Source organism: Pseudopodoces humilis, chromosome 28 (assembly GCF_049639895.1).
Source record: "Pseudopodoces humilis isolate 2021_Gansu_Grassland_sample_001 chromosome 28, ASM4963989v1, whole genome shotgun sequence".
Taxonomy (NCBI): Eukaryota; Metazoa; Chordata; class Aves; order Passeriformes; family Paridae; genus Pseudopodoces; species Pseudopodoces humilis.
In genome coordinates this window covers 429,680-453,266 of record NC_142227.1, presented here as the reverse complement: position 1 = coordinate 453,266, position 23,587 = coordinate 429,680, and the positions used below count along the sequence as shown (strand labels likewise).

The window sequence follows — 23,587 nt, the reverse complement described above, 5'->3', positions numbered from 1 at the left end:
GAGCAGGGTACTGTTACATTTGGATGTGGGCAGAGGCTCAGGGAAACAGGACCGGCACTGGGGACAAACCTGATGCTTTTTAAAAATTCTTTTTATTTGGAATAGATGAAGAACACCTGAAAAATTCAGGACTTCTATATGTTATTTACCTAAGCTATATTATTTGAGGACTTACCCTCACAGTGAGGGTGCTCCTCTCCCTTCATGCACCCATTCATGCTTTTCCCTGGTTTTATTTTACTGTAGAAATACCAGGAAAATTCAAGTCTCTGAACTGCTGTCACTCAAGATTTTTGAAACTTTAACAGAGTTTTCCTTTCTATGACTGACAAAAACTCTGATTTAAGGAGGAGGTTGTAACAAGGAATGTGTGGGAAGAACTCTTTAGTATTTTAAAACATGTGCTCTCAGGCACAGGGTGGGATTCTTGGGGCTGTCCCATGCAGGACCAGGAGCTGGACTTGGCTGATCCTTGTGGGTCCCTTCCAGCTCAGGATATACAATGATTCCAGGAAACCAAGTTCTGGCAGCAAAGGTTTCCTCAGAGCAAAGGTTTTGGTGCCTTGGCCGCTCCTGGCTCAGTGAGAGCATCTTTTCAAGGGGAGTGGTGCAGACAGGACTCAGAGCTATTAAGAAGCTGCCATAAATCCAGGAAATGCTCTAAGGCAGGGCAGGAGAACCCTGCAGACCCCAGTGCTCAGAGGGCTCGGGGTGGTGGCACCAGAGGATGCCACACAGCTCAGACCTTGGATCCCACTGCAGCTCTGGCCTGGCACCACTCCAGAGCCACGGGAAGGGCCTGGCTGTGTCCTCCTGGCACGGGAACAACCCCCTCCAGGGACAGGAACCCCCAGGAGAACCCAAAAAGCTCCCTCACCATCTTCATCCGTGCGGACGATGACCGGCGAGCTCTCCGGGCCCGGCCCCACCTCCGTGTGAGCCACCACGGTGACGCGGTACTCGGTCCACTTCTCCAGGGCCTCCAGCAGGATCTGACTGGTGGTTGGGGGGATATCATTCACCTCCTTTAGCTCCGTGTCCTCCGAGTCCAGCGCTCGATAGTGGACGCTGTAGCCGGCCAGGACGCCGTTCTGGCTCTCGGCCGGAGGCGGCCGCCAACTTACCAGAATGGCGGTGGAGCGGGTGCTGACACATTTTACATCTTGAGGGGGGGCAGACGGTTCTACGAGGGGGGAAAATTCAGGAGCGGGAAAGGGAAAGAAGGGAGAGGGGAGGGGGGAAAAAAAAACAAAAGATGGGAAAGATAAAAGAAAAAAAAAAAGGAAAATGATAACAAAAAAATCTAAAATAAAACGTACGAAAGTTTGGTTTAGGAAGATAAAATTAAAAGAGAAGAGAGCTTTTTGTTGTTGTCTTTTTTTTTTTTTTTTTCAAAATGAAGAGGTTTTTTAAAAAAAAAAAAAAGCCAACAGAAATTAAATGGGGCATCAAAACTGAAATGGTGTAAAGCAAAGGACTAAACCAGCAAGCGGGCCAGCCAAGAGGGCTCCTGCTGCTTCCACTAAGCTGGCACCAGCTAAGCACCCAGCTGCACCCTATAAAAGCCCTTTCCTTTGGCTCCCTGTTTTACAGCAGCCTGGCAAATCCTGCTCTGGCTGGGAAGGCACTTCTTTCCAACCTCAGTCTCTGGGATCTCGAATTCTTTTGAAGGGATCTGTGAAAACTAAGTAAGAAAAGGAAATCTTTTGCCAGGAAGCTTAAATTTAAGAGTCTGTACCTCCAGATGGAAGTGATTAGCTGTCCCCAGACTGGAGGAGGCCAAATCCCACACTGGGAATGCCCAGGACACTGCCAAGCAACCGTGTTTAAAGAGGAGGGTTTTGAGGAAACACTTGCAGGAGGGAGGCAGTGGGTTTGGTGAGGTGTTCAGGTATCCAGGGCATTTTCCAAAGCAGCAGCAGGTCTAATTCCCACTGCACTTATCTGCCTGGTGTTTCTAAACATCCTGGGAGAAAACCTGGGGAACTGTGGCCCTACCCAGGCACTTTTCAGGGTGGCAGCAGACGCCTGTCCAAGGGTGACCAGGAGGTGGGAAGGTGGAACCCACAGCTCTCCCCTGAAGCTCCTCTTGTTCCATCCCCTGCTCTGGGCAGGAACAGCTTCCACCATCCAGGGTGCTCCTTCCTGGCCCTGAACGCTGCCAGGGATTAGATCCCACTTCTGCCTGGCACTAATGACAACTGATCAGCCCAGGGAGTGTGATACATTTCCAAGGCAAATCAATAAATCCAGCATCACCCAACTGCAATAAAGAGCTTTGAACTCTCTGCAGACAGGGCAGGAAACTGGGCTGAACTCACAAGTCCCCCAAGTACCATCTGCAAGAAGCAGTAGATCAGTGCTGGTCACTGCTTCTCATTCCTCTGATGCTTTTTAATCAACAAAAAGCTCTTTTAGTGAGGAATGATTGTTTTCAAACCTCTTACTCCCAGTCCTTGAGTCAAACCCAGATGTTTAGGCCCAGTTTGCCTTGAGGACTCTGTTAAATCCAGTCACACTTAGCCCAGTTGGCACTGAAGTGAGAGCCACACACTTTCCAGGAGCCTCCAGGAAACAGAGGGAAGTGGCTTTTCAAAAAGGGCAGAGATAATCCTTCCACTGCTGTCTGAGCACCCTGCCCAGTAGGACATTTTGGGTGTTTTCCTTCCATTTTTATTCATTACTGCTGTCTTTAACCTGGCAGAATGACCCCCTTCTCCCCAGCACTCCCAGTGAGGAGGCTGACAAGCCCTGGCCATGGCTGGCCACGCAAAACAACACAGAAGATGTCAAATGAACCAAACCAAAAAGAACAAACTGGAAAATAAAACATAAATCAAGCCAGTAATTTGAAACAAAAGAAAAAAAAAAAAAAACCACCAGAAAGGAAATCATAATAATAAAATAATACTGATATAAAAAGTGACTCCTTCCAGAACATTCCCAGTCTGTTTACCTACCTTCCACGCTTCAACTGCTAACTTATAAGACTTTCTTACAAGAGAACAAGAGGAACTGAGCTACAAGGCCAGACCAAGCTCCTGGTGGGTTTCTGTACATGACTGGCTTTTAAAATGCCACTCTGCTCATGATGAGTCCTCCCCTCACCAGCAGAACCCCAGCTATTGCAGAAATGGCAATTTGGGACCCCAATCTGCTCTCTTTTGCCAAACTGTCAGCACGAAGAGCAGGACAGCACATTCCCAGTGACAGATCTCCTTCCCTCTGGCTCTCCATCTGCTGTGATTGCTGCACCACCTCTCCAGGACAGGGGTGCACTGCTCATCCCGTGTCCCAGAACCAGCTCAAGGATGGTTTCAGGGTATGGAGGGACAGACTCAGCCCTCTCTCATTGCTGCCATGGCGCCGTTCCCTTCTTTTTTTTGTCCTCAGCAGAGGCTGGGCATGCTAACATCCACCTTTCCTGCTTAGTTCCAGCCAAAGCCACCACAGCTGAGAAACCCACTGCAGAGAGGGTCTGACCTGACCTACCCTTCATCCTGCACCTCATTCTGAAAGCCCCAGGAAGCAGAGCTCAGCTCCAGCTGGCACTGGGGTCACTGTCTGCGCTGCCACGCTCGCTCACTCACCCTCTACGCTCCAGCACAGGGACCTACAGAGAGGCCCTGGGGTGAGGCCTCCTTTTGGGATGGTTTTGCACTTTCTCTGGTCCAAAAGACGGGGTGGGGGTGGGTGATGGGGGAGAAGGCCCAGGTCCTGCCCGGCCCCCTCCCCGTCACCCCTGGACTGCAGCAGCGGAGGAGAACAGCCAGGGTTGCTGGCTGGCCACGCTGGACACGTCTCTGGGAGCTCATGGCACTGTTTCCTTCACAATCCAGCCCAACCTGTGTGACCCTGGGGACGCTGGGGACAGGAGCCCCGTGCCACCAACCCCGCCGGAGCTGCCAGTTCAGCTCAGCCCTTCCCTGGGCAGGGAACCAGGCACAGGCAGGAGCCCCCAGGCAGGAGAGCACGGCCTTGGCCTGCTGGCTGTTTTCACCAGCGTTTTGGGACCCCTCCCCACCCTCCCAGGGCTCCAGGACATGTGGGAGTGTCTGCAGAGCCACGAGTGGTGAGCCTGCAGCCACAGGGTGGACTGTATTTGTGAATCTGCTTGAGACCAGCCAGTACTCACCTGAGCTGCACCTTTTACATGCTTTAAAGTTGACTGTCCAAGCCACAAGAATGACCCTTACTGACCTTGAACAATATCATGTTTTTTAACCCTTTAGGTACCATAGACTTTGGGTATTTCATTCACTTCATGTACTGTGAGGAGGGGGACAGGAGGGGGAGCGGAGCTATGCGAGGGGAGATCCTGTCTTGGGCAGGAACAGAGGGTGAGGAAGCCCCATTGTTCCTCTACACCTGCACATGCAGCCTCACAGCACCCACCCTGCCACCCCTGCCTGCTGAGCACGCTTTGCCCTCTGGAATTTCCGTGTGGGAGAGTTGCCAGGGGAGCCTGGGAAGGTCATGGCTAACCAGGAAGGGCAAACCAGCTTCTCCCAGCCATGAGAGTCTGTCAGTTTTACAAGCTATGTCTCTGGTACTTGAAGAGTTAAAACCCAGCTACTTCAAGAAGAAAAAGATACTTTACCTTTAGTTTAATGGATTTTACTTTGGTTATGATGCTCAGGAGGAGCCACCCTGGCAGGGAGGTGCAGGGAGGGGCTGCCACATGCGGGTGGGTGCTGGAAGGGGACAGCAGGAGCGGCAGGAGGACCAGGGAGAGGCTTTGTCAATCCAGAGACAAGATGCCATCGTGGTGTGACATCGCCCAGCAGGGACAGGGACAGCAGGGAGCTGGCTCACGGGTGCAGGACATGCAGGCAGGCAAGCAGAGAGCAGAAGAGAGAAGAAAGAAGAGGCATGGAGCGGGCCAAGGAGGAGCTGAACGGAAAAGAAGCTGAGGAGGGAAGACACAAAAGCCTGTCCCGAGCCAGAAGGTCTGTGAGCCGAAGGATGTCACCCGGACCAGGGAGAATTGACTCGTTCCTCCAACAGCCAGCCAGGAAAAAATGTTTCACCATGTTACAGGACACTGACAGCTCCCAGCTGATGTTCTTAAGAGCATTAAATTAATGAGAGTCTCCCTATGAAAGCTGAGCTACAGAGAGAGAAACCCGTCCATGTTCTGGGCAGATGCCAAGTTAGAAAAAGCCCCAAAGCCTTCCCTTTTCCCAGATCCCCTTTCCTTCACCCTTAAGGGACAAATTTTCACTAAGCCCTACTGCCACCAGCTCCCACACCCCTCTTCCAGCTTGTGTTATTGAACCAGAAAGCACAAATCCCAGACCATCTTTGCCTCCCGTCCCCACAGGTCTCAGGGAGAGAAACCCCTTGGAAAACAGAAGCAGAGTGTAAGTTTAACACTTATTTTTCAGGTCCTTCCAGTTCATTTCCCCCACCCCACAGAGATGCTCCCTCTGACAGTACCACACTGGGATCAGAACCAGCAGATGTGCAGCAGTCAGGAAAGGATTTTCCTATGAAACGTAGAGAGAGTATGGAGAAAAAGAAAAGAAGGAAAAAAGGGGAAAAACATTTGAAGGAAACAAAAGCCAAAAAATCTCTGAATGGAGTGGAGGCCTGAGAAAGCCCCAGTAAGGAATTCTGTCTGTGCAGAAACAGACTCCCCTTTCTTCCCACTCCTCAGGGGACAGAAAGAGAAGGAGACAGGGAAAGGGAGAGACAGCAGGATGTGACAATTAAAAAGCCCAGCTGAGAGCCTGCTGCTCCCCCTTGTTAGGGACTCTGAGGGATGGGAGCAGGGCTCTCCCTCCTCACACTGGTGACCAGAGCCACTTCTGAGTTAGTTCTGCTCCCGGCTACTCCAAACTGCAGCGGAGTGATTTAGTAGAGATGAGAGGAGACAGAAAACACAAAGAACAGCTGCCACAGCCACTCATGCAGTGAAAAAACACCTCATTTAAAAGCAAAGATCTGTGAAAAGCCCAGGTTGAAATATTGCCATCCAGGGTTATTGTCCCCAGGGCAACAGCGAAGGGAGACAATCCATTAAACTAAAACCAGCTCGTTTTGGTTGCACACACTCCATCCTGGTATCATCAATATCCCCCTCGCAGCCTCCACAGGGCTCCTCTCTCCCAGAGCCCAAACGGGACCATTCCCAGAGCTCCAGGCCTTCCTCCCCTTGGCTGCAGAGGTGCTCATGGAAGAGAGCATGGGGACTGCTTCCCCAAAGGCTGGGGAAGGCTGGGCCTGTGAGCAATCACTTTCCCTTCTCCTGTCCCTCCCGCTGGGGCCGTTCCTGCCCGCGTGAGGGACGGGCCGTGGCTGCCATCCCCTGTGCATGCTCAGCTCCACGGCAGCCTCACGGCCCCCACCCACCCCCAGAGGACAGCGCTGCCCTGTCCCCAGAGCCCAGCTCTGCTCCTGGCTCAGGTCCCAGCTGAGGAGCAGGTCCCAAAGGTGTCCCCCCTCCCTGGAGTGAAACGCCACCCCCAGCTCCGTACCCCTGTGCCCACCATCTCTGGCTCCCTGGCTGGGGTCCCCTCAGAGAAGGGTGGGAAAGGAGAGACACCTACTAGACTGCAAGGTGCGCTCTCGGACCTCCGGGGTGAAGGCCCCCAGCCCCAGGGCCGAGCGGGCGGCCAGCCGGAAGACATACTCAGTGTTGGGCTTCAGGCCTTCCACTGTGAACGAGGTCGTGGGCTCGAAGTTCTTCAGCACCTGGGACGGGCGAGGGGGGAAGAGAAAATAAACCCAAACAACAGGCAGCAGAGGTGAGGCCTGCCCAGAGACACCCGCCCTGCTCCCCTCGCTCCGACACCGCAGGGAACGGCGCGGCCGGGGAGCTCCTCAGCCCCAACCCTGCTCCACTTTGGGCTCACCTCCTTGCTGTGGTCTCCTTCCTTGTAGAGGAGCTCGTACTTCACTATGATCTCCTGGCGTGGGGGGCTCCACGACAGCACAATGCTCGTCTCGGTCTTGGCTTCTGCTCGGAAGTTCATCGGCTGCCCGGGAACTGGAGCCGATGGGGCAGAGGAGGCAAGATGAGAAACAGGAGAAACCACATTAACTTAGCTAATTAGGAGGCTCTTGCCCTGTTTTCTTCAAAGCCTGTGTGGGAAGAGCACGTCAGCAGCAAAATGCCACACTGCAGCGTGGGCAGGGCCTGCCTCTAAAGCTGTGGAGTTCCATCCCATTGCAGGACTCCAGCACATCCAGGGCTGCTGGAGATGGAAGAATCCCAGTGGATCATATGTCTCTTTCCCAGTGCAGAATACAACCCTTCCTATCAATGCCAGTATTACAAGACTCTGGAGGTCGGAAGCCCATGAGCAGCCCATTGAGGACACGGGGTTTCCTCCCATACCTCATGCCAAAAATGTGCTGGGTGACAGCCCATGATAAATCACCTTGTGTTTGCAGCTCAGCACATAAGGCTCATTCCTCACTCATCCCTGACAAAGTAGTTCCTGGGTACTTCAGGCAGAGTTAAAGTGTCACCCCTGCCTGGGCAGTTTTACATCTTACATCTTTACATGGAATGGTTTGAGTTGGAAGAGACCATAAAGATCATCCAGTTCCATGGGCAGGGACACCTTCCACTATCTCAGGTTGCTCCAAGCCCTGTCCAACCTGGCCTTGGACACTCCAAGGGCAGCCACAGCTGACCGTGTGCCGGGGCCTGCCCACCCTCTGGGGAAATCCTTCCCAACACGGCATCTAAATCTCCAAATGTAAGCAAGCAGCAGCTCTCCTCCCCACAGCCCAGGTCAGCACACGGGTGCTCACCTCCTTGCTGCGTCTTAACCTGGATGGGGTCGGACAGGGGCCCGTCCCCCACGGAGGTGAAGGCCAGCACTCTCACGGTGTAGGTCTCGTCCTCGAGGAGGCTGCCCACGGTGGTCAGCAGGCTGTCGTCCACGTTGTGCTTCTGCCAGTTGCTGACGGGCTGGTCGGGCTCCATGGTGTAATAGACTCGGTACCCTCGGATCTGCCCGTTGGGCTCCACCGGCTCTTCCCACTGGATGATCATGGTGGTGCTGCTCAGCATCCGGCCCTGCACGTTGCGGGGGGCACTGGCGGGAGCTTGTTCCCCAGTACGGGTGACCACCGACTCACTGGGCGGGCCCTGCCCGATGCTGTTCACTGCAGAGACCCAGATCTCGTACTCGGAGTTGGGGCTGAGCCCCCCGATGCTGTAGCGCGTGGTGGTGATGTCCTCCTTGATCTGGTAGGGTCCATCCTGGCTCTTAGACTTGTACTCAATGACATAGTAGGACACGGGGTCTGGATTTCCAGAGTCCCAGGTGATGGTGATACTCGTCGCTGTCGTCTCTGTCACCACTGGCGTCCCAGGAGCCTTGGGAAGTGCTGAGAATCAGGAAGAACAGGCATTTAAAAAAACCTGCAGATGCTGAAATGGTGCCTAATTGGTCTGGTTAGGGCTGCAGGAGCTGGAGGCACAGCACCAATCCCAGCAGCTCAGGAAAGTGCTGCTGGAATATGATGAACCTAGTTATCCACTCTATTATCCTCCTTAAACTGCTCCATCAAAGGCAAAGCGTTCAGCTAAACATTCAGCTAAACATCTGGAATCATAAGCACAGGCTTCAGCTGGACTTCCACCTGCTCCGGGGGCAGGGAGGGAGAGCAGCTCCTCAGCAGCTCCTTCCCAGCACGTGCTCACACCTCCCTGGGCAAGGAATGGCACAGGGAGTGCTCTGCTCTCCAGAACAAATGCCCAGAAATGCTGGGAGGGCCCCCCTGGAGCCACAGAGCTGTGTTCATCCCCATGTCCCCTCTCCTCGGCCAGTCCCCCATGAGCCTGCTGGGGACTGCAGGCTGCTCAGCACTTCAACTGCACCTGATACATGGGCTAACTTCAGCTGCTCTCAACCTTTATGTGCTGTCCTCACTGCACACTTCTGACCCTTTTCAACCTTTCTTTTCAACCTCTTCTTATTTATCATGGAATCTCAGGATGTTTTGGGTTGAAAGGGGCCTTAAAGCCCAGCCAGTGCTGCCCCTGCCATGGGCACAGACATCCTCCACTGTTCCAGGTGGCTCCAAGCCCTGTCCAACCTGGCCTTGAAGCCAAACTTCTCTAGACCTGATCACAGTGAAGTCTGAACTTCTCCTTTCACCTTGTGCCCGGGAGAGCTGCAGGTGCTCACACACAGGAGCAGAGCAGGGAACAGGATCCAAGCAAAATCACAAAAGACAGAAGATACCAGCAGGGTGAAATTCCCCGTGTGAGGAGTTGGGAGAGCTGGAAGCAGAAGCAATCTGCCCTACACAGCAGCTTTTCAGAATGAGAGGGTAAGACAGGGAAAAAAGGGAAGGCAAGAAATACTCAGGAAAATAAAGAGGACTTGAGTCCAGCCCCAGGCATCCTTCTGCTGGCACGAGAGCCCCACTGCCTGTGCAGAAGCCCAGAACGGGTCTTGTGCCAAGAGTCTCTAGTCCCTACTCATTTCTCCTGACAGACCTTCCTCAGACAGATCACTGATACAACAGCATTGTTTTTTCTTATCCCTCCCTTTCTCCCAAGTGTTTCTCCTCTTCCCCACCCGTGGATCCTTTCCCACCCCGCCTCTCCCAGACCCCTCACGGGCAACACCGGTACTTGGAGCAGACACCAGCTCACACAGAGCTCTACACTCACCCAACCTCAGGGGTTCCTGCTTGGGTTTAATACTCCCCTGCTGAGGACAGAACAGATTGAAGATGGCACCTGTGCTCCTCTTGGGAATCACTAGGCTGGAAGCTTATTCCCCATCTTGCTGGGGCAACAATGGCCACTAAGATGCTGGAACTAAGCTCTACTGCAAGGGTGCACATGCCAGAGGTCCTCAGGGCCTTGGCTGAATCTCAGGCCTTGGAACAGGATGGCATGCAGGCTCCAAGCCATCCAAGGCTCCTTGCACAGTGCCCAGCCAGCCTCACGTCAGGACAGACACAGCACACAGGGATTTCAGTCACAGTTTTCTTCGTAACAACCAGCTCAGGTGTCCTAAAGCGAGGGAAGGTCTCCAGCCACCAGCTTCCCCTCCCCTCTGGGTTTCTCCGTGTGTGGGATCCCTGAGGACACACGCACAGATCCCAGCACGGGGCACTCACGGTGCACAAGCCTGTCCTGCCATCCAGAGCTCCACGTGCACACACAGGTAAGGACAGGCACCCCTGCAACCAGGTGCCCACAACAGCCACGGTGTCCCTGGCCATGCACACACACATCCCAGTCGTGCAGGAGCAGCAGGACATGCAGAACTGTCCCTGGCCATGCACACACACATCCCAGTCATGCACACACACATCCCCCTCGTGCACACATCCCACTCGTGCAGGAGCAGCAGGACATGCAGGGCTGTGTCCCTGGCCATGCACACACATCCCACTTGTGCACACACATCCCACTCGTGCAGGAGCAGCAGGACATGCAGGACTGTCCCAGCCATGCACACACACTCGTGCAGGAGCAGCAGGACATGCAGAACTGTCCCAGCCATGCACACACACTCGTGCAGGAGCAGCAGGACATGCAGAACTGTCCCAGCCATGCACACACACTCGTGCAGGAGCAGCAGGACATGCAGGACTGTCCCAGCCATGCACACACACTCGTGCAGGAGCAGCAGGACATGCAGGACCATGCCCCCTGTGCTGGTCAGGCACTCACAGGCTCCCCCCATGCAGACACACGATGACACAGGCGCAAACCTCGGGACATTCCCGCTCTGGCGACAATTCCCAGCATCGCCCCCATGCACGAGCAGGACACGTGCCCGGTGTCCCCTCCTCATGCTGGGACACCGGGCTCTGGCCGTGCCCGCTCCCACACGTGCAGTCAGGACCCCGCTCCCACTCCCTTACATTTCACCGTGATCTGGGCAACGGCCTCAATGACTCCCAGGCTGGACATGGCCACGCAGGTGTAGTTGGCGGAGTCCTTGACGTCCGTGAGCTCCAGGACGTTCCTGCCCACGGGCATGTCATCCTCGGGCGTCAGGTCCTCCGCTCCCTGCATCCACTTCACGTAGGGCATGGGAGACCCCACGGCCACGCAGGTGATGTTGACGTTGCCCCCGGGCATGATTTCATGGCTGACAGGGAGGATGGAGAAGCGAGGGGCCACACGGCGAACTGTGGACGAGACGCACAGAGGTAACAAAAAAACAAAACGGAAAACCAAACCAAACCAAACGAACAAACAAAAAAACAAAGAGGGAAAAAAAACAAACAAAAAAAAAAATAAAAGAAAGGAAAGAAAAAGAAAGGAGAAAAAGAAAAAAGAGTAAAATATAATTTAAATATAGATGGGGTTTGTCATCATTTACTTTCTTCCTTCATTAAAAACAAAACAAAAAAACAAAGAAATTAAAAAATCAAAAACCAAAAACCAAAAAAATAAACTCCAAATAAATTTGTACTTCACAAACAATATATAGAATATAGACATAAAAGCGATATTTCATAGCAACAGGGTTCCATTGATCAAGATTAGACCCATCACAGCACAGATAAATACACAAAAATTTATTAGTAATTTCTCATCTTTACTGGCAAGAGCTGGCATGGCGAGCGCCCAAACTTCTCCTCCGTGGCCGCCGGGGCCCCCAGCTCCCCGCTCCTCACCCCGGGAACCTGCTCCTCCCTCTCAGAGTCCCCGCTCCCCTTCTCCACCACCACCCGGCGTGGTCCAGGGGTCCCCTCCGGAGAGGGGCCCTCTCCCACCCGGGGCTGCTGCGGAGGTGGGGTGGGGGGCCAGGAGAAGGTTGGGATGGAGATGGAAACTTCTCAATGTTTTGCCTTGTTGGACCCAGAGAATCCAACAAAGAGAGAAGTAGCACATCCCCAGATTGCAGCCGCTCCACTTGAGACGTGGAAGGCAGAAGGATAAACGAGGGAGGAGAGGGAGTCCCCGGAGCGGGACAGAATTTAGTTGGTGTCTGCGTGTGAGAAGCGTCCAGGGGAACACAGCCCCCCTGGAGCGAGAGAGAGTGTGGAAAAGATGAGAAACTCTAATGAAATTTTTGTGGTTTTCGGGTATAGAAACCCTAACGAAGCCTCTTTAAGATCTGACACGGTTCCATCGATAGATGCAGCTCTCAGAGTCACAAACATCATGCAAAATAGGTAAAAAAGAGAGAGAGAGAGAGAAAGAGAGAAAGAGAGAGGAAAATGCAGAGAAATATAATTTCTGGGCAGCAGCAAATGCCCACATGGATACTGGATAGAAAGTGAGCGACAGAGAAAGGAAGGAAGACCAGGAGAAGGAGAACAAGAGGGGAAAGGAGAAAGAAGAGAGAGAGAGGGAGGGGAGGGGGAAACCCACTTTAATGCTGCATACTTTTTCTAGCTGATGTGACTCAATGTGGTGGCTCACATTGTCACATCTCAGCCCTGGCGGAATAATAAATAGAATAGAATTAATAAGAAAAACAAGGTAATGAAACTTTTAACGTCGAGAAAACAGTGACATGTTCTGTGCATCTCCTTAGCAGAGAGGTGGATGCAGCTTCCAGACCTTACACAGGAAGAACATGGACGCAAAGGGGAGGCTGTGGTTTCCTTGGCTCCATTTCCTGAGCTAGCTGGGCTGGCTGGAGGGATGGTGGGTGCCCTTCCTTAGAGGGGGAAAGCAGGGGAATGGACAAAGGAGAAGGTGTGTGGATCAGGGAGGGCCTAGGGAGAGCGCTGAGGGCAGGGTCTCATCCCACAGGAGAGACAAAAGGATACAGGAGCCGGGGAAAACGCAGGAACCGCAGCAGCTGCAGGGGAGCAGGGGTGCAGGATTCCTCCAGCTTCAGGGACAGCCATGCAGGAACTGCTGCAGGCAGGGTGGGAGAGGGGACAGGAGGGTCTGGAGAACTGGGGGGCTGTGAGCTCCCTGTTCCTGCTGTCTGCTCCCAGGTAACCCCTGCACAACCTCTCCAAAGTCGGTGCCGTTGCCTCATGCCAAAGCAGAGCAAAGCACAGCAGAGCTGAGCCTGCCAATGTCCCTCCCAGTGCCTTCAGATGTCCCCTGGAACTGTCTTGGGGCTTGCTAGTGTTTATCTTGCAGCTCTGTGGATCTTTTCCAAGGGGAAGGGCACTGCCAGGAGAGGATGGGGCTGTTTGCTGTTTTTTGGGGCTTTGGCAAACAAAAGTCAACTGCAGCCCCTGCATCGTCCTGCAAGGTGACAAAGGGACACGGTCACAGCAAGGTCTGCCCTCCCCTTCAGGCTGTCAGACCCTTTTCTGTGGGAACCAGTAGCCAGGAACCAGCACGGGGAGGCAAGGAAGAGAAGACTTCCAGACTGGTGGCAGTAGGAGCCGCGAGGCAGCAAAGGGGAACTCCTGCATGCACGGATCCGCAGAGAGAACGGGGGACGTGCCCTCAGCTGGGAGAAGGATGGGGATGTGGAGGGAGGGGCTGCAAACTCACCTGGCCACTGACACTAGAAGGTGATTTCTACCTGCACAAAGGTGTAGGGGGTACCACAGTGTTTGTTCCACCTCAGGCACCAGCACTGGTTCAAAGGACCAGGCAGCCTGCTCCTTGCTCCCTCCTCCTGCCCCTATGGAGAACACTCAGCCCCAGCCACAGGGGCACATCCCTGTTCCCTACTCCATCCTGCTTCCCACTGCTTCCAGAGGTACCACACTTCAGAAAATGGAGCCAGGTGGAAACCACACCCGTCACAGTCGGAGACAAGATGGAGAGAACTCGAAAAGAAACAAGTGGGGTCAACATGCAGACAGATCTGGGGTGGGGATGACTCTTCTGGGGGGGGGCTGGTATGTGACCTTCTGGAGAGGGGAGGCAAGGTGGGAAAGGTGAGGAGGAATGGGGAGACACATCCGGACAAGATCCGGTCAGCAAACAGCATCAACAGCAACAAACAACGGCAGGTGGGATGCAAACACTGAGTTGTCATGGGAACAGAACAAGACAATCCAAACCAAGCTAATCGCAAAGAAATGAAACCCAACTGAAAGATAAAGGGAAAAAAAGAAACAAAGAAAAGAAAAGAAAAAGAAAGAACAAACCAGAATTCAATAACTGAAAAGCATCATCTGATGTAGGGCGGAGTGCTGAGAATCGGAGTCTGAAGGGAACCGACTGTTCCTGGCTGTGGTTTTGGGCAGGGAAGGAGAAATCCACTCACAAAACACAAGCTCAGGGGCTGTGCAGAGCACGTTCCCAAAAGTGCAGAGCAGCCCTTCCCTCCTCCCGACAGCTCCCAGGGGTGCAGGTCAGCCCTGGGCTCTCAGGGATCCCTGCTTTGGGCTGTGGCATTTGTCACCCTCCAAGGGAAGCACCAGCACCTCTGGTGCCAGCCCTCAGCACCGCCCGTTCCACAAGGACAGAGAATTTGGATTGGGGCTGGTACAAGCCCAGAACAGGCAGCAGCACTCCCTTGGTGCATCCTGGTTTAAAAAAAAATAGATTCTCCTGTGTGCACAGTTATACCAGCATCCACACACTGATCTAGGATGGGAAGAGAACTCCAATTGAGTGTTGGGGACCTCAGAGAGTCCCCTGGATATAGCCCTGCGAAGGCTCAGTGCTGTGACAACCACAGCAGGTACAGGGTTCATCTCTGGCTACCCAGAGCCGTCAGGCTGCTGTTTATTTTAATTGTGACAACATTTGCATTTGGCTGGAGACAGGGAATTCGTCAAGCTGAGAATCTCTGGGTCAGCCTTTAGGTCAAGGCCCAGGAGGAGGAGAGCTGTGGTGGAAAGGAAGCTGGAGATGGAATCGAGACCAATTTCAGCTCTAGGTCCAGCTCCACAGCAGCTGAAGGAGGGGAATTTTATGAGAAAAAAATCGGGTGTAGAGATTCCTCCCATTTTGCTATTCAACACTTTCAAAGGATTGGGAAGAACAGAACTGCCCTCTCTGGAAAGGAAACATTGGGATGGGGCAGCCAGGACTCTGCTTCACAGACACTTGTCTAATAATACTTTTCCCAGTTTCTGATACAAGAAGGACTTTCCCTGAGTTCCAGGGGTGTTTGGTTCCAGGACAGCTTTGCCAGACCCTGCATGCGTACACGGATGTGCATGCTCCATGTGCAACAGCTCCCGACAGACACACACAAGCAGGCACACACAAACAGACATTGTCCATGGCCAAAAAACTCTCAGGAGCTTTTTTTCAAACAAGGATACAGCTTGTTACGGGTAGAATCAGATTCCAGGACTGGAGCTGGATGTTTGGGATACAATTAAATTATTTCAATGCAAAGAAGCCATTTCAGAGGCACAGAAAAGTTTCTTAAGTGCAGTTAGTTATGAGTCTGTTTAATTGTTGGATAAGCATTTCACACTGCAAATTCACATCCCAAATTGTGCTTTTTTAGAAACAGAACAGATCCGTAACTTTTCACACCCTTCGGAAGCCAATTGGTTTTGTTGCTGCTCATGGAGGCAGAGGTTGACCCAGTTTGTGTTCTGTGAGTGGCATTTTTGGCTTTTTTGGTCCCCATCAGCACAACTCAGGTTCCCCACCACCACTCAGGGTGAGAGGTGTTTTTGCAAGATTTACAGACCTGATTGGAAGAGACACTGTAAGATCCAGAGTTGACTTTTGCAACACCAGAATCCATCCTTAAAATGTGTTCCCATGATGCTGCTAATGAGAGAAACCTGAGACCAAGCAGTTTGTGCTGAGGAACCCCACCAGCTGCTCTTTTAAAGCCCCTTCCAGATTCCCTCAGAGAGAAAAAACGTTGGAGGAGGAGCAAGGTGGGGAAAGGAGAATGTCCTGGACAAGAACATGTCACTTCAAACCCCGATTCACATTAAACCAACTCAAAGAGAAATGCATCTTATACCTTAAAGAAGAAATTAATTGAAAAAGGAAACAAAAGAAAGTGAAGTGGCTGGTTGAAAGCACCAAACAAAACCAAATGGTATTAAACATTTTGACACTCAGCAAGCTGCTGCTCCAAATGAGGTGAGAAGGCGGACATTATTGGCCATTTTGGGGAGACAGGAGTCATTCCGTCTTGCTCCAAAATGAGAAGGGGTAGGGGAAAGGGTGCCAAAATAATGTGCAGCCTCTACATTATTAGTGAAGCTTAGATTACACCTGTCCTCCCTCCCAAATGTGGTCTGTCCCTGCCCCTGCATGTCCGTGCAGCCGCCTCTGCCTCCTCCCTCTCCCATTCCAATTCTGGGCCGAGACCTTTCGGGGTTTGGATTCCCGACCTCCGCCCTCCACAGGACGAGAAGCTTCCCTCCTCCTGCCCATCTCCTTCCTCATTTCCTTCATGGAGAATAAAATAAATACGGAAATAGGTAGATAAATAAAGAATGAGACCAAGGCTTGGATTTGGTCTGGAGGAAATCCATTACCTTCCCAGTAATTGTTACTCTTCACTTAAAGAACCACATTAGCTGAGCGACAGGCTGGCTGAACATCTCTGGTCTTTTGCAGTTCTTTTTTTTTTTCCTGTTGTTTTTTACAGGATTGAACAGAACATAATCAGAATCCAATTGTTTTTCAAGCAGCTCTGTAATTTTAAATACAGACTTGACTGTTTTAGTTTTTGTTATTTTAATTTGACAAGGTGTAATCTAATTTTTTCCCCTAAAACAAAGAGAACAGCGATGCAAAAGGTGTAAGAGACACAGGCAGGCAGAGATTTCGAGATCAGTACAGCACAGTGTTCCTGCAAAGTGCCCTCTATAGAGAGATAGTCATGTATATACATAGATATATACACAGTTTGGATTTTTTTTGATTTTTTTTTTTGGGGGGTGGCTTTTTGTATCCATTTCCATTTCCTGATACCCTTGAGAAATCCTTCTGCAGAAACACAGTGAAGTTTTTGTTTGCTTTGTTTGGTTTGGAACTAGAATTTCAGAGCTGAGGACACCCCAAACATGGACAGGGCGCTCCCCCACCCGCAGAAGTGCTAAAATAACCCTTAAAAATCATCCCAGAACTCTCCATCCCTCAATTTTAGCACCTGGAAACTGGGCACTGCAGAGGCAGCTGTACAACCCAGTGGTGGTTCTGCCTCCCTCCTTCTCCATTAAAGAATTTATCAATCTAGTCTAAAAAGGCATTAAAATTCCTACAGTTTAAAATACCAATGACTGCTTTGACCTTGTGGCTATTTGTTAAATCTCTAGTGCATGTGGAATTATTTCCTTCAACCTCTAAATGGGATTGAAAGGGAAAAGCTCAGCAATGGTTCCACCTGGAACCAACCAGCAGCTCTAGTCTGATGGTCAAATTACTCATGTGCCAAACTTAACCCAGGCTACAGGCTAAATTATTGCTTAAATTAGTCACATTTTAACCTATTTTGAAGCTTTATTTCCTGAGGTGCTCGGCACACTGTCCCTGCCCTTTCTGTGGGTTTTATTTTAATTGATTTCCCCTAGTTCAGCTCTTCCATGTTTTGCCCTGGCCTGGTTTCATCTTTGGTCTCTCAGTGAGCTGAGGTTTTCCAGAGAGCCTTGGGAGTTCCTGGGAATGTTCTCAGCAGGAGCTGGGCTGCAGAACCTGGCTTGGGGTGACAAAGCTTGTGCTGGTGGTGACAAGCAGCAAAGGCAGGGCCCGAGCAGGCACTGGGCTGCTTTAAATGCCTGCTGAGCCATTTACAGCTCCCTGGGCTGGAAAAGAGCAGAGCCACAAGAAGCTGGAGCCAAGAGCAGGAAGGATTATCCCTGCAGCATCCCAACTGCTGCCTTCTGTACCTCCTAACAGGGCCCCACTGTGTGAACAGGGGAAAATTCTTAATTCTGCTAATTTCAGCCATGACAAGGTGTCCTGTAGCAGCAGCAGCAGCTCTGCACGCTCGGGGGATCTGAAGCACAGCCCACACAGCTCATCCCTCCTTCCCTCTGGGACACGGAGGAGCACAGGGACACCAGGTCCTTACACACACAGGCAGCAGCTGCATTCTGCCATCAAAGCAGAGCAATCCACGTGGCTGCCTGCAGCTTCCCAAATTAAGAGGAGAGCTGCAAAGTGCTCCATTTCCAGGGGGAAAACCAGCTCTGGCCACAGGACCTGGCAGAGGGGACACTGACCTGGCAGAGGGGACACTGACCTGGCAGAGGGGACACTGACCTGGCAGAGGGGACACTGACCTGGCTGAGGGGACACTGACCTGGCTGAGGGGACATGGCTGAGCCCCCCCCAGACAGAAACACCACAGAGTGCTTTGGGCTGGAAGGGACCTTAAAGCCCATCCAGTTCCAGCCCTGCCACGGCAGGGACACCTTCCACTGTCCCAGGCTGCTCCAAGTCCTGTCCAACCTGGCCCTGGACATGGTGCCAGGGATGGGGCAGCCTCTCAAACACCACCATGGGCAGAGAGCTCTTGATTTGCAGGATTTTAAATCCATCCTTTCCTGCAGTTACTGTGGGCCACAAGTTTAATGGCATCTGTGTCCCTAGGGTTGCAGAGAAGCATCCAAGGAGACTTTTGAAAGCCAGGTGAGCTGTGTGGCTCCCAGAAAAACCAGGATTCCCACCGAGGTGCTGACTTGCCCCTAAAACTGCATCCATCTCTGCACTGACCACAGGGGAACCCTGGATGGGTGGCCCAACCTAAACTGCCACACTCTGGGGTGGTGGCAGAGGTCACCTTACCTGCTTCTGACCTGCTTTTGTGGTCTCCAGAAAGAGGCTTCTGCCTCTGACCTTGGGCATCCTCTGTTAGCACTCTGTTATTCTGGGCCATGGCATGATCTGACCTGCAATAACACACGAGGCAAACCCCTCACCAATGATTTCAGGACCATGCCCATGGTTTGGGTTGGAAGGACCTTAAAGCCCGTCCTGTTCTCACAGGACACCTTCCACTAGACAGTAACTTTAGCAAGCCACACAAACTCTTCTAGCCATGTATCAAGTCTCTATTTCCTCACCCGGTGTCATTCCAGCATGATTACATCCCATTTAGCTTTAGTTTATTGCTGTTGATATCATTATCATTAATATTATTTTTATTGGCTCTTAAGGAAGAATTTAATCTTCAAGCCTTCTCAGATCACAAGAGATTCTTAGCAGCAGCAGTGCACTTTGGCCACGTTAGAAATACTTTATAAAAGAGAAAATAAACAAATAAAAAATAATGGTGTATAAATCCCTTTTTAATTGCACCTAAATCCTGAAACTCAAACTCCTAGTCATGGAGGAAAATCCTGTAATTAGGAGTGATTATCACCTTTTAGTCCTAGGCAGGAGGGAGGTGGGATGGGAAAACCTCGTTTCAAATGCTATTCCTTTTTTTTTTAATAGAACAAGCAGTTTTTCTTTTTCTTTTCTTTAAAAAGAGCCTTGGGACTGGGGGATGTTTTTGGCTATTGTTAGCATCCAAGTCAGAAGAGCCACAGCTGGTCTCTTCCCAGAGAATTATCAGGAGCGCAGCATTTGGGAGTGGTACCCTGGTACCTGCGGGGAGGGGGACTCGGAAGGGGAGGGGAGAATACCAGCACTGAGGGTCCGAGCACTGAAATCTCAGCATTTTAAGAAAAAAGAGAAGGACAGACAGAGAGAAAGAGAGAGAGAGAGAAAGAGAGAGACAGATACTGTGTCAATACTGCACTGGATTTCTCAAAAATCACACAGCTTTAATACCTGTGCCCTAGGAAAGCCACTCCTTTGGTAGCTGATCGAGAGGTGGGGGCTGCGGGCAGAGGGAAAGGCATAGCCAGGGAAAGGGCTGGCATTCGGTTCTGCACAGGGAAAGCACCAAGCACCACTGGGACCACTGACACACTGCAAACCCCCTGTGCACTCTCCCATGTGCCTCACCCGCTCGGGATGCACACATGGGAGGCAACAGGAGCTTCTTGGGGATAAACAGGGAGATGAGAAGAGGGAAAAGAGGCATTTTCAGCTCCAATGTCACTGGCCAGATTGCTGGTTGCTGTTTGCAATAGCTGCAGCTGCCAGATGTGCCCCAGCACTGTTGCATGCCTGCACAGCTGCATTCTCCTCACACGCTCCCTTAGAAGGAGGCTGTGCCTGGCTGGGTTTCGAGGCGCTGCACCAGGCAGCACAGGATGGATCCCAGGAAGGGACAATGGGGACAGGCAGAGCCAGGAGGCAGCTGCCCCCTGCCCTCCCCTCCCAGCACTCCCAGGACGAGCCACCACCTCCTCCAGGGGACTGTGCCCGGAGCTGGGGCACGGCCTGGCCACGGACTCCCCGTGCACTCGTGGGTGCTCCAGGAGAGAAGAGCGTGGGATTTGGGAACAGCAGGGAGCTTCTGTCAGTGCCACGCTGGGCTGACAGCCCCCTGCTCCTGCTGGTACTGGAGGGAACTGGGCAGTGACCAGTGAGCGAGCTCCCGTGGCTGGGGAAGCCTCGGAGCAGGGTCAGGGCTTTTCTTTGTGTGCAGGAGGTGGAACAAGAGCCACACCTCAAGAAATAAATGAGCAATAATGTGACCCAGGGTCTGCTCTAACTCTTGGAATGACCCCCTGGGTTCTCACCATCTTTTCCACTTCCCAGATCCCTCCCTCCCCCAAAACAAAGGCTTGTCCCAAACAGCAGGGCTTCCATGGACAGGCGTTAGAGCTGTGTGACTCCTTTCCTCCTGGAGGGATTGAGGAGTTCAGTTACCACCGGGTGGGCAGGAACACTGGCTTCTCACAATGCGTTTGGAATAAACTACAGCACAGCATAACCAATCAAAACAGAAACAGGAAATCAAGAGAAAGCAAAAAACCCAACAGAACCAAAAATTTGGAAAGTAAGAGTAAATCCACTTCAAAGAAACCAGAATTGTATAACGAAAAGAAACTATACATATTTATATATCGAAAAAATAATTCATAATTAATTTAAAAAGTGGCATGCAAAGAAGATTGTTACATTCTCCTATCATGCATCAGGCCCAATGTCCAAACGGCAAGGTAACCATGACGACAAAAAAGTGCAAGAACTCAGCAACATTACCAAAGGATGCATAGAGAGGCCCACAATGCAACTCAACTCATCTCCGTGAGACCCGGGAACGCGCGGGTCTCGCTCATCTTAAAGATTTCTTGCTTTTTCTCTTTTCATTTTTTAAAATTGTTTTTCATTTTTTTTTTTTTTCTCTTACGAATGTAAAAATGTGGGTAAAGAAAGTAAAAAAGAAAAAAACCACACCAACCTTCTCGTAGCTCTGAGGGATGTTAAGGGGGTTTGATGCGGAACACAATGACATGAGGAGAAGAGAAAAATAGGGGAAACACAGAGAGAGTAAAAAAAGGCCTTCTCAAGGCTGTCAGCTGCAAATTGATTGATTTTTTTTTTTCTCTTAACCAAAATAAAATGAAAGGAAAAAAAATGAAGATAGTAACGACCCTCTTTCCTGCCTTCCTAACGCTCCCCCTCCCATCCCTCGAAGCCCGACCAAGCTCGGCAGGGAGGCCAGGCTGGAGCAATCCTAGCTCAGAATCAGCCCCCAGAGGGGTGCTGAGCCCAGGCAGGATTGTCCCTCCCTGCAGCCCCTCTGCTCCTCGGAGAAGGGGAGCGGAGCCCGCCCGGGCAGAGCGGCCCCGCACGGAGCAGCCCCGGCCGGGGCCCGTCCCCGCAATCCCCCCAGCCCCACACCCAGCCCTGCTCACTCTCACTCCACCATGGGACTGAATAAGGAAAAAAGAAATAATTAGAAGAAGGAAAAGAAAAGCGAAACCAAACCAAACCATTTCCTTGCAATGTTCAAACTTACAACTCCTATCCCAGGTGGTCTATAGAGACAAGCATGTTATGGGAGAAACAAGTCAATTGGAAACACAAGAGTGCTGGAGACTCTTTTAAAACAAAAAACGGGAAGAAAAATGTGCATGAACTCTCCCTCCCACCCAAGCAAATCCATTTCAGAAATTTGTTACCTTTCCACGATATTAACACACAAGAAACAAGGAATTAAACAGCATGAAAAACACCCAAAGCACAGGCCGAGCTGGCACCGCTGTTTTCTGCACTCTCTCGGCAGGTTAGTGCTGGTTTGCAGGCCCAGTACACACGGGCTAACTGGGGTAGGAACAGGGCTGTCACCTGGAGCCCTCTCATCCAGGTGTGGAGACAACACCCAGTTACAACCTTTGTCTCCTGGGTACTTTCCGAGTGGCCAGAAAAGTAGAGGAAATTTATAAACAAAACAATAATGAAAAATCCCCACATTTTTTCCTGTTTCTTTTTAGTTTTTTTTTTTAAAAGAAAGAACCCAAACCATTCCAGCTAAGCTGTCTGCAATGGATTCAGCCCTGAGTTAGTATCGGATCCAGATTTACATTCCCAAAAATGGAATTTCGGGGCCCAGGCGACAGGGCAAATTTCAAACGCAATTTTCCAGCTGGCCACAAAAGGCTATTTAAAAATTTAGCTTGGAAACATTAAATTATTAAAAGCCTTCTCTCCATGTGCATGTGATTTAGTGAGCGTGAGACACGAGAGAGAGAGAAAGAGAGAGAGAAAGGAGTGCACACAGGAGCATGGCTCTGCATTGGACTGCAGATTAACGGGGGTGTAGGTGGGAGGCGCCTCCTCTGTCGATGGGATGGAAATGGGAACAGTTTGCTGGGATGTAACTTCTCTTTTTTCCTCCCAATGGTTTTTTGGTTTTTTTTTTTCTTTCTTTCCAAATTGAGAAGGACCAGCCCTGCTCTCTTATTACCAAAAGGGCTTCTGCTGTGGAAAGATGTTAAGCCAAAGCTACACACAAAATATTACAGGTCATAGAGAACAAAATAAGAGAGAGTGGAGAGGCTGTTGGCTGCTGGGGTGGGAGAACATCGAGGGGCATGGATGTCATTTGTTGCCCTGATGTGGGGTGAAGGGGCTGTCAGTGAGGCAGGGATGGCTGCTGGTGGCCCCAGCTCCGTGCCCAGCGTTTGTGCCCAAGGAACCGGGGACAAATTACTGCTGGCACAGGGAAAAGCAGCTGGGACCGAGGGGAGCAGTGCCAATGCACCTCCTGCTGCAGTCTGGGGGGATCCAGGGACACTCCCCTCCTCTCCAGCACAGCAGCAGAGCTCAATCCAGCCGGCTCCAGAGAGCAGGGATGCTTTGGGACAAAGGGAATCGTGGTCTCTAGAGGTGCGGCCGGAGGGATTTGCCCCGGCAGCTTTGGGGTGCGCTGCCCTGGGTCGCGCTCGGCAGCTCGGGGGGCTCGGGGGGCAGCGGGACCCCTGTGCCACCCCAGCTGCCCGGGAGGGGTGCCACGGGCCCGGAGGAGCCCGGAGGAGCCCGGAGAAGGGTGGGTGCAGTGAGCCGCTGTGCTCCCTACCTCTCACGTAAAGGTTAGCGGGGGACGAGTAGCGCACCCCGGCGCTGTTGCTGGCCACGCACTCGTACTTGCCCTGGTCCGTCTCCTCGCTGCTCTCGATCTGCAGCCCACCTGTGAGGGGACAAGAGACGGCAGCACAGACACATGGTCACGGCTCTGCTGGCTCTGCAGGCAGGGCACCAGCTCTGCTTTCTGAGCTTCCCCCCGGGCTCACTCTCACCCCGCTGCGCTCGGACCCGACGCGATCAGAAAATTCAATCCCCCCTCTCCAGCCCGTGCTGCTCTTTGTCCTGAACTCATCAGCAAAAGCACCAAGTTTTGTGGCTTCTGCAATGCAGGCGTTCTGCACCAGAACTCCCGAAATCAGCCTCAAT

The 23,587-nt window shown here is 51.9% G+C and overlaps 1 protein-coding gene across 1 annotated transcript in view; it reads right to left on the bottom strand.

Moving 5' to 3' along the window:
• Window positions 1-23,587, bottom strand: part of PTPRS (protein tyrosine phosphatase receptor type S) — an 89,536-nt gene that overhangs the window by 32,405 nt on the left and 33,544 nt on the right. The window contains exons 8-13 of the mRNA XM_088067662.1: window positions 23,214-23,324; window positions 10,849-11,118; window positions 7,765-8,346; window positions 6,858-6,991; window positions 6,552-6,696; window positions 878-1,183 (exon numbers count right to left, since the gene is read on the bottom strand). Coding sequence (XP_087923788.1) covers window positions 878-1,183; window positions 6,552-6,696; window positions 6,858-6,991; window positions 7,765-8,346; window positions 10,849-11,118; window positions 23,214-23,324 — 1,548 coding nt within the window. The remainder of the gene's footprint in view (window positions 1-877; window positions 1,184-6,551; window positions 6,697-6,857; window positions 6,992-7,764; window positions 8,347-10,848; window positions 11,119-23,213; window positions 23,325-23,587) is intronic.